This window comes from Hyperolius riggenbachi, chromosome 10, assembly GCF_040937935.1.
Source record: "Hyperolius riggenbachi isolate aHypRig1 chromosome 10, aHypRig1.pri, whole genome shotgun sequence".
In the NCBI taxonomy this organism is placed as follows: domain Eukaryota; kingdom Metazoa; phylum Chordata; class Amphibia; order Anura; family Hyperoliidae; genus Hyperolius; species Hyperolius riggenbachi.
Window position 1 is genome coordinate 197,330,955 of NC_090655.1, and position 11,614 is coordinate 197,342,568.

At 46.6% G+C, this 11,614-nt stretch overlaps 1 protein-coding gene across 1 annotated transcript in view; it reads left to right on the forward strand.

Annotated features, from left to right (window-relative positions):
• Positions 1-11,440: 11,440 nt before the first annotated feature.
• Positions 11,441-11,614, forward strand: part of SSRP1 (structure specific recognition protein 1) — a 47,652-nt gene continuing 47,478 nt past the window's right edge. The window contains exon 1 of the mRNA XM_068255582.1: positions 11,441-11,579. Within this exon, the coding sequence (XP_068111683.1) occupies positions 11,526-11,579 (54 nt within the window). The 5' untranslated portion in view covers positions 11,441-11,525. The remainder of the gene's footprint in view (positions 11,580-11,614) is intronic.

An 11,614-nucleotide genomic window follows, 5' to 3' on the forward strand; every position in this document is an offset into this window, starting at 1 on the left:
TTTATAGAATTGAGAGAGAATCGAGTGTGTTCCATAAGTCCCAATCAATGAAAAGTGGCTGATATGTCGAATCGACCAGCTCAGTCAATCGAGCAGGATGCAAGACATCGATCAATCGCACAGGGATCGGCTACTGTTCACCTATCAGTCGTTTGACTCTGAATCAATTTTTGCATTCAGTGCATGGAGACATAACATTGGTCAGATCGAATGTGAATCGCATAGGATATCGCTTGTAGAGTGTGGGTCACTAGTCAATCAACTTTCGATTAACCATACTGAAGTTGATACCTTAATAAAGTCGATTGTTTTGTCAATTGAATCAGAATTGCTAGATGTATGGCTAGCTTTAGTATTCAAAATCAGCTGGCCCTCATACTACATGGTAGTGGTAAAATTGGCCGGTCATCTGCAGATAAAATTTGGGTGTGTATGGACCCTTAGTGAAAAGACTGGGTATACTCTGGGTATACTAAATAATCTATATTGTGTGTATTGTGTGTACAGTATATATATATATATATATATATATATATATATATATATATATATATATATATATATATATATATATATATATATATATATATATATATATATATCAGACTTTCTCAACCAGGGTTCCCTGGAACCCCAGGGTTCCTTGAGTACTCTGCAGGGGTTCCTTGGCATTTTCCCCCATCGTGGCGGAAGTATATAGAGCACACTATAATAGGTGGTACTGTAACAATAAGCACTAATTTGGGGGGGTCAGAAGACAGTATAATGAGGGGCAGTGTAATAGGGCATAGTGAAATAAACAGCCAAACATACTTTTAAAGACCATGCCTCCTGCAAAATAAAGGCAGGGGTTCCTCGAGATCAACACATTGTTTGCAGGGGTTCCTTGAGATCCAAAAGTTATTTGCAGGGTTCCTCCAGGGTAGAAAGGTTGACAAAGGCTGATATATATATATATATATATATATATATTCACTCATTTACGTCAATGGAGAAAATGTCAAAGGCTGCCATTCTCACAGTAATACAGCCAGAGTCCCCAAACTTGGCACAGTTGGTCACTTGGTGACTAAGGTGAAAAATTTGTGGGCAGAGCATAAAATAGCCAATCCAATTTTAGCAATTCATTTTCAATGGGAAAATGTAAACTACAGCCATTCTTAAGGCCCCCTGCACACTGCAAATCCGATTTGTGATACCAATTTTCCCTGGATGCTATTAAAACAAAAAGAAACATGTAGAAAAAATGCAGCATGCAGTACCGATTAAAAATCAGAAATCGGAATTGCATGTTAAAATCGATTAAAAACTGCAAATCGGAATCGCGTGTAGTGTGCAAGAGGCCTTACACTGTTAATGGCCGGGTTTTCAAACTTGGCACACTTGGTCACTGAGTGACTGAGATTAATATTCAGGAAAGTGGGTGGAGTCTTCAAAAGCTAATCACAATTCCCCTATTGATTTTCAATGGGAATATTTAAATAGCTGCCATTCTTGCACTGTTAATAGCAGAGGCCTCTAACCTGGTACAGTTGGTCATTGAGTGACTGGGGTTAAAATTCAGAAAAGGGGTGGAGCACAAACAGCCAATCAGATTTGTTTCATTTCAATTGGAAAATACAAATTATTGATGCCCCAAGGCTCACAAACTAAGTAATTCAGGGACTGTGCATCAAGGTTAGAAAAAGTGGGCAGAGCCAAGAGCAAATAACTTTTTTACATGGCAAAATGTCAACTGCAGCCATTCTTATACTGTTAAAGTGAACCCGAGGTGAGAGTGATATGGAGGCTGCCACATTTATTTCCTTTTAAACAATACTAGTTGTCTGGCAGTGCTGCTGATCTATTTGGCTGATGTAGTGAACTGAATTACACGAGAAAAAAGCATGCAGCTAATCTTCTCAGTTCTGACAATATTGTCAGAAACCCCCGACCTGCTGCATGCTTGTTCAGGGTCTATGGTTGAAAGAATTAGAGGCAGAGGACCAGCACAGCAGCCAGACAACTGGTATTGCTTAAAAGGAAATAAATATGGCAGCCTCCATATTATTCTCACCCTTTAATGGCAGGGTTCTCAAATTTGGCACACTTGGTCACTAGGATTAATATTCAGGAAAGTGGGTGGAGCCTACAACAGCCAATCAAAATGTACCTATTTATTTTCAAGGGGAATATTTTAATTGCTGCCATTCTTACACTGTCAATGGCATAGGCCTCAAACCTGGTAAGTCAGTCATTGGGTGACTGGGGTTCAAATTCAGAAAAGGGGGCTGAGCCACAAACAATCAGATTTGTTTCATTTAAATGGGAAAACTTAAATGACTGATGCCAAGGACCCCAAACCTCATACACTTGGTCATTGAGTGACTGTGTCAAGGTTAGAAAAAATGTGCGCAGCCGACAACAGCCAAATACACACCCGGGCAATGCCGGGTCATGCGCTAGTAAATAATAATTACTAAAGGTGGCCACACACCATACAATTTTTTAAATATTCAAATGGAGGCTATACAGTAAAAATGGTTGATAACAGTTATAAATTACACCTTGTTCACATTCACATACTTGTGAAGATATTTGTTGATTAAACATGGTGATTGAAACTAGAACACATGATTCAGATTTGGACACAACTCACATCAGGCATTTATTTTGCTTAATATACACATACAATTGCCATCCAAGGTCATAAATACTGAAGTGTGTTCTTTCTGATAGCTATTGAAAAATAAATAAGAATCAGAAACAGCTTTATTCACCAAGTGCAAGAGGTATCGCACCCGGACTTGTTTGAGGTACACACACTGTTTGGATATAATGCAAGTAACAACATAAATCAAAGGTGCAAATGACAACATAGAGTAGCAAATATTGAAGATACACATATAGAAATAAAGGCATACGTTTAGTAATGCAAGGATTCCTGGGAGGCTGGAGGGGGTCTGAGGGGTTTTGCTGGGGAGGGGGCTAGAGTACAGGAGGAGGACTGCTTGGGGGGGGGGAGGAGTTCCTGAATTTAGAGGTTTTGTTGGGGACTGTCCTGCAGCAAAAGCCTAAAGGGAAAAGGTTGAAGAAACAACTGCTAGAGAGGGAGGGGTCAAGCGTTATCCTGTTGGTCCTAAACCTCGGTCTAGGTGTGTAGAGAAGGTCTAGCGTTGGCAGGGGTGACCTGATGATCGTCTCTGTGGCGCTGATTATGCTTTGTAGTTTGTGCCTGTCATTAGCAGTTGTGCCTGAGAACCAGATGATGATGATGGAGGAGCAGTGGATCGATTTGATAGTCCCAGTAAAGAAGCTGGTCAGCAGCTCCTGTGGTCTGCCAACCTTTCTCCGTTGTTTCAGGAAGAACAGCCTTTGTTGAGCTTTCGTCTGGGTTTTGGTGGTTTTCTTTCCCCATCTCAAATCGGTGGTGATGATAGTACCGAGGAACTGGACACTTTGGACCCTGGAGACCTCAATGCCATAGATAAGAGACCGAGTTGAGTATGGGTGGGCACCTTCTAAAATTCACAGTCAGTTCAACAGTTTTTGCTACATTTACGACGAGCACTTTATTGATATTTCACTCTGAAGACAGTTCTTTCGATACACTGTGGTCACATATACCGGTAAATATGAGAGAGCACAGAGGGAACTCTGGTTTTACAGGCCTAAAGGAAAGCTTTCACATTTATACATGTAAATGCCATAGTGCTGTGGTTATCAACCTTTTTGAAGTTGTGAGACAAAACTGTAGGAGGCACCCTATTTTAATTATGGTCTAAAATACAGATAAGAAGACAGGAGTAGTTTGATCTTACCTTCAAGGAACAAAACACATGAGGTAGATATAATATTTATTAAAGAGACTCCGTAACAAAAATTGCATCCTGTTTTTTATCATCCTACAAGTTCCAAAAGCTATTCTAATGTGTTCTGGCTTACTGCAGCACTTTATACTGTCACAGTCTCTGTAATAAATCAATGTATCTTTCCCCTGTCAGACTTGTCGGCCTGTGTCTGGAAGGCTGCCAAGTTCTTCAGTGTTGTGGTTCTGCTATGAACTCTTCCTGGCCCCTCTATGCACACTGCCTGTGTGTTATTTAGATAAGAGAGAAGAGAGAAGCTGCTCTAATCAGCTGGATAAATCGTCCTCTGAGCTGGCTGGGCTTTCACATACTGAGGAATTACAAACAAGGGCAAAGCTGTTTGCAGGAAGAAAAGAGCAGCCTGAAACTTCAGTGCATGGGGGAAAGAAACACACAAATGATCTCTTGAGATTCAAAAGGAATGTTGTATACAGCCTGCTTATGTATGGATGTATTTTCTATGTGTGGACATACTGTACATCAACCTACTTCCTGTTTTGGTGGCCATTTTGTTTGTTTACAAACAAACTTTTTAAAACTGTTTTTAACCACTTTTAATGCGGCGGGGAGCGGCGAAATTGTGACAGAGGGTAATAGGAGATGTCCCCTAACACACTGGTATGTTTACTTTTGAGCGATTTTAACAATACAGATTCTCTTTAATGCACATAAGACGTTTCAAGAGTATTGGTCGGCTTCCTCAGGTCAGTGTAAAGTGCCTAAGTATCAGCAGTCATGAGAGTGGGCGCGTCTGTTCTAAGGCGCCCACACTCTAGGGGGTGCTGCTACAGTGAGATGGAACGCAGGAACGGGAAGAAGTAAGTAGCGATGGATCCTGGCAATGTGAGTATCTGATTACCCCCACCGCTGTTTGTGCGCCCCCGCCGCTGTGTCCCCCTCCTCTCCACCGGGCTATCTATATTGGGGGCACCTATTCCTGGCCACCTATAGTGCAGGCACCTATTCCTGGCTACCTATACTGGGGACACCTAGCCCTTGCTACCTATTCAGGGGCACCTATCCCTGGCTACCTATACTGGAGGCACCTATTCCTGGCTATCTATACTGAGGGCACCTATAGCTGGCTACCATATGGGGGAACCTATTTTTGGCACCTATGCCTGGCTTCTTATACTGGGGCACTTATTCCTGGCTACAAATATGGGAGGCACCTATACCTAACTAGCTATACTGGAAGCACCTATACCTGGCTACCATACGGGAAGGGGGGGGGGGGGGGGGTGAGGGAGTGGAGCGCTGTAGGAACAGTACCGGAGATTTAGGCGCAGCTGGTGCCGCCATAGGGCGTAGTAGGAATTACAGCTATAGCAATGCTTAGTGGTTAATTTGGGCACCGTCAAGACGGAGCACAAATTACTAAAAAAAAAAAAAATGTAATTTGCCGCCAGCAATAGTTGTATACAATACAATAACATTTCTATAGCACTTTTCTCCCATAGGACTCAAAGCGCTTAGGCTCTCTCAGATTCAGTAATTGGTAGTAGGATGAAGTATTCACACAACAAAAGTTATATTTCTGCAAATGCCAAACTGAACAGGTGGGTTTTCAGTCTGGATTTAAACACATCCAGGGATGGAGCTGTCCTGATCTGTTGAGGTAAGGCAGTAGCGTCGTGACGGGGGTGCGGGGGGTGTGACCCGCACCAGGTGGGGTGCCCCCAGCCGCCCTAGAGAGGGGTGCGCTGTAATGGAGGGGGAGCCACGGGGAGGGCAGCCCGACCTCTCCCTCCCTTCCTCACCCCGGGCCGCCCTACATGCTCCCCCTTCCGAGTGCAGAGTGAGCACGGAGCCGCAGGGAAGCACTGTACTAAACTACTCACCTCCCTGGTTCCAATCGCAGCACTCGCCGCTGATCTTCTCCTCTCTGTATAGATGCTGATACACACGCTGCTTCCGGCTAAACAGGAAGCAGCGTGTGTATCAGCTTCTATGCAGAGCGGGAGGAGACTGGTGGCGAGCGCAGCGACTGGAACCAGGGACGTGAGTAGTTTAGTACAGCGCTTCCCTGCGGCTCCGTGCTCACTCTGCACTCAGAAGGGGGAGCATAGAGGGCGGCCCGGGGTGAGGAAGGGAGGGAGAGGTCGGGCTGCCCTCCCCGCGGCTCCCCCCTCCATTATGGGGGGGCACCTACCTAATACTGGGGGGCACCTACCTAATCTAACCTATACTGGGGGGCAGCTATCTAACCTATACTGGGGGGGCACCTACCTAATCTTACCTATACTGGGGGGCAGCTACCTATCTAACCTATACTGGGGGGCATCTACCTAATCTAACCTATACTGGGGGGCAGCTACCTAATCTAACCTATACTGGGGGCAGCTACCTATCTAACCTATACTGGGGGGCAGCTACCTATCTAACCTATACTGGGGGCACCTACCTAATCTAACCTATACTGGGGGGCACCTACCTAATCTAACCTATACTGGGGGGCACCTACCTAATCTAACCTATACTGGGGGGCACCTACCTAATCTAACCTATACTGGGGGGCAGCTACCTATCTAACCTATACTGGGGGGCACCTACCTAATCTAACCTATACTGGGGGGCACCTACCTATCTAACCTATACTGGGGGGCACCTACCTATCTAACGTATACTGGGGGGCAGCTACCCATCTAACCTATAATGGGGGGCACCTACCTAATCTAACCTATACTGGGCGGCAGCTACCTATCTAACCTATACTGGGGGGCAGCTACCTATCTAACCTATACTGGGTGCACCTACCTAATCTAACCTATACTGGGGGGCAGCTACCTATCTAACCTATACTGGAGGCACCTACCTACCTAACCTATACTGGGGGGGCAGCTACCCATCTAACCTATAATGGGGGGCACCTACCTAATCTAACCTATACTGGGCGGCAGCTACCTATCTAACCTATACTGGGGGGCAGCTACCTATCTAACCTATACTGAGGGGCACCTACCTATCTAACCTATACTGGGGGGCAGCTACCTATCTAACCTATACTGGGGGCACCTACCTAATCTAACCTATACTGGGGGGCAGCTACCTATCTAACCTATACTGGAGGCACCTACCTATCTAACCTATACTGGGGGCAGCTACCTATGTAATCTATACTGGGGCACCTACCTATCTAACCTGTATTGGGGGCACCTACCTAGCTAGCCTATACTGGTGGCAACTATACTGGCTACCTATATTGGAGGCACCTACCTAACTAACCTATACTGGGGGCACCTACCTATCTAAACTATGCTGGGGGCAACTATTCTGGCTACCTACATTAGCCCACTGCCTTACAGTTACATTACAGTTACCCCCACCCATGTGATGTCATGTCCACACCCAGTTTTTTGCCGCTTCGCGCTTCACTGTTTGGGGGGGGGGGGGGTCGGTAAATTATCCGCACCAGGTGTCAAACACCCTAGCTACGCCACTGAGGTAAGGAGTTCCAAAACGTAGGGGCAACATGACAGAAGACTCTGGGACCAAAAGTTTTCAAGTGGACTCTAGGTATGCCTAGATTAGAACCTGTGGATCTGAGAATGCGGGGATTGCTACGCAGCTGCAACATATATTTCATGTATCCAGGGCCCAGGTTATTCAGGGATTTAAATGTCAGTAGGCCGATCTTGAATAGGACCCTCCATTCTATAGGTAGCCAGTGAAGAGAGTGCAGGACTGGTGTTATGTGGCAGTGACGGGGTTGGTTGGTTAGCAGTCTGGCAGCAGTATTCTGTATCAGCTGTAGGCGGTATAAGACCTTTTTTAGAAGGCCAGTGTAGAGAGCATTGCAGTAGTCCAGTCGAGAGGTAATGAAGGCATGAACTAAAGTTGGTAGATCTTCTGGGGGGATGAGGTGCTTGATTTTTGCAATGTTCTTAAGGTAAAAATAGGATGATTTCACCACAGCAGAGATGTGAGTTCTGAAGTTTAACCCTCCTGGCGGTTGACTTTTTTCTGCAAAATATGCAGAAATCCTTTTTTGTTTTGTTTTTTTTTTGTTTCATGTAAAGCTACCAGAGTGGTAGCTACATGAAACACCACTAGAGGGCGCATGTGTCCCTCTAGTGCGATCGTCACCGGCATCAATAGCAAACAGGGGAACGCGTATATAACGCGTTCCCCTGTTTGGCTTCTCCTGTCGCCGTGGCGACGATCGGAATGACGTCATGGACGGCTCAGATCCAGCCCATAGCGCTGCCTGGAACTCATTGGTCCGGTCAGCGCAGGGCTCTGGCGGGGGGGCCCTCTTCCGCCGCTGCGTGCGGGCGATCGCCGCAGAGCGGCGGCGATCAAGCTGTACGCGTGGCTAGCAAAGTGCTAGCTGCGCGTACAGCACTTTAAATGGCGCAAATCGCCCCACCAGCCAGTTGTCATTCATCCATTGCTGTAGTTCACGTAAGCAGGCGTTTATAGTTATAGTTGGGTCTGTCACATCAGGCTTGAAGGAAAGATATAGTTGGGTGTCGTCCGCATAGCAGTGGTATGTCAGGCCATGTTTTTGGATTCGTTTTCCAAGCGGTAACACGTAAATCGTGAAAAGCAGGGGAGAGAGGATTGAGCCCTGGGGCACCCCATACTTAAGTGGTACAGGGGTGGACAGGAAGGGCCTCATAGACACTTTTTGGGTTCTTTCACTCAAGAAGGATTGGAACCACTGAAGAACTATGCCATCAATGCCGCAGTATTTCTGTAGCCTGTTTATCAAGATGTCATGGTCAACTGTATCAAAGGCTTCAGAAAGGTCTAGCAGTATGAGGATCGAGCACTCTCCTCTGTCTCTTTGCCATGAGCAGGTGGTTGCATATTTGGATGAGGGCAGTTTCAGTGCTGTGGTATTTCCTGAAGCCAGACTGGAATGGGTCATAACTGTTGTTTTGCAGGATTTTGGCTTCTAGCTGGAGGTATACAGCTTTTTCAATTAGCTTACCCAGAAAGGGAAGGTTACAGACAGGTCTGTAGCTGGTCATTGCATCTGGGTCCAGGGAGGGTTTTTTTGAGGAGATGCCTGATGATTGCTTCCTTCAGTAAAGCAGGAAATATCCCTGATTGTAAGGAACAGTTGTAAGCTGAATTACATCTTTCCACCCTATATCCACAGCGACCTGGAGGGGTAATAGTATTTAACGCCACCGGGACTTTTGCAGGAGTATGGTGAGGCATTTTATGGCTTTACCCTGTGCCCAAATCTCCCAGTGGCTTAATCAAATGTATGGTGGGGGAGTGGGGCATATCTGGCTACCATACTGGAGTGGAGGGGCACATTATTTAATGTAAGTGGACCAGGGTCCAAATAATTGTATAATACCATATACTGCACTATTTTTTGAGACGGTTATCATACCGTGAATATTTCATACCGTTGCAACCCTACACCCCACACATGAAATGCAGGACACATTTGATATGAACATGCATTACCCCAAGGATATGAAATGCAGCAAATTCCCCACCCCCACTGGGCGCTTGTGGGATAGAGCTACTGAGTGGGGTGGGAAGGTGACACTGGGCGGGAGGAGGTGACACTGCATGAAGAGTAGGGTGGCACTGACTGGGTGGGGAGGAAGGTGACACTGGGTGGGGAGGAAGGTGACACTAGGTGGGAAGGAGGGTGACACTAGGTGTGGAAGAGGGTGAAACTGACCGGATAGGGAAGAGAGTGACACTGACTGGGTGGGGAGGAAAGTGACACTGTGGAAGGAGGAGGGTGATACTAGGTGGGGTGAAGGTGACACTAGGTGGAGAGGAGGGTGACACTGAGTGGGGAGTCGGATGACACTGAGTGGAGAGTATGGTGAAATTGGGTGGGGAGAAGGGTGACACTAGGAGGGTGACGTTGGGAGGGCGCTCTCACCTTATTCTTCTGTTCCTACTTATATTTTGTCTCCTCATGGTGGCGTCGTCGGTTCGAGGGTGGATAGCACACTGGGGACGGCACTGAAACAGCCAGGCCAATTGGAGGGTGGGTGGGGCAGCACACTGGGGGCAGGGCTGATGCTGCCAGGCCAATTGGAGGATGGGCAGGGCAGCATACTGGGGGCAAAGCAGAAGGTGGCCAGAGTCCCACGGCCAAAAGCGGGACATTTCCTGGGACACATTACAGCCCAGGACAGGGAACCCCAAATCCGACTAAAGCGGGATGTCTGGTCACCGTAGCTAAGGACACACCCTTCCCTATAAGTCTGGGCACAGCACCAGGCAGAAACAGGAAGTGAAGAGAGTGCCTGGCCAACCTATACTGGGGGCAACTGTACCTAGCTACCAACACTGGAGGCACCTATAACTGGCTACCTACTTATACTGAGGGTGTTTTTTGGGGGGCTCACTGCAGCTATTATTATTATTTATATAGCGCCGACATCTTCCGCAGCGCTGTACAGAGTATATTGTCTTGTCACTTAACTGTCCCTTTGAGGAGCTCACAATCTAATCCCTACCATAGTCCTATGTCTATGCATGTATTGTGTACTGTATGTATCATAGTCTAGGGCCAATTTAGGGGAAGCCAATTAACATATCTGTATGTTTTTGGGATGTGGGAGGAAACCAGAGAACCCAGAGGAAACCCACGCAGACACGGTAAGACCATACAAACTCCTTGCAGATGTTGACCTGGCTGGGATTCAAACCGAGGACCCAGCGTTGCAAGGCGAGAGCATTAACCACTACGCCACCGTGCTGCCCTATAATGTGCGGTGCCAACTGTCGGGTGCTGTGCAATCATTACAATTGTGGGGAGGGGGGCACATCCTCACAAGTTTGCCTCAGGCATAAAAAAGTGTAGAACCGGCCCTGCATACATATATTTACATAGAATCTGTACATGAGTCCTGAAAGAGAGACAAATGAGGAAGAAGGGGGGACAGTGAGACATGGCTCCCAAAGAGGAACTGTCACGCTAAAAGAGGGACCGTTGGGAGCTATATGCTTGGAGGGTCACCAGAGCTGGATTGGTAGGGTCAAGGATAACGGGAAGCCTCTGTACTATTAGGAGACTTCCCTCAGGTAGTTCTACCCCACTACAGGTTCATCTTATTTCCTACTAGGCGCAGGTAAATTCTCCGAAGCCAACAAAGGGCCTTTCCCATTGTACTACACACAGTATATATATATACTGTCATTAAAGGAGAACTGTAGAGAGAGGTGTATGGAGGCTGCCATATTTCTATTTAAGCAATACCAGTTGCCTGGCTGTCCTGCTGATTCTCTAATACTTTCAGCCATAGACCCTGAACAAGCATGCAGCAGATCAGGTTTTTCTGACAATTTTGACAAGATTAGCTGCATGCTTGTTTCTAGCGTGATTCAGACACTTCTTCAACCAAATAGATCAGCAGGGCTGCCAGGCAACTGGTATTGCTTAAAAGCAAATATATATGGCAGCCTCCATATACCACTCACTACAGTTCTCCTTTAACATGCAGCCAGTACGCGACTTGACTCCTTGTAAACTTTTTTTCAGACATTTCCTCACACTGCAGGAAAACGTCAACCAAAACAAGCTCTGATGCTAATCACCTGATGATCAGGGCGCACAGCAAAGACGTAACATCCTCCCCTGATGCCATCTGCACTCTGCAGTGAGTCTATGCTGCCGAGTGAAGCTGTGTACGGCTTCCGGTGTGTGGCTGTGTGCTGGCGGGAACACAGGCGAGCACTGGGTGACGCAGAATGGCTGATACTTTAGAATTTAATGATATCTACCAGGAGGTGAAGGGCTTCATGGTGAGCATCAGCCTTTTGTTTTGCTTTTAGGCATT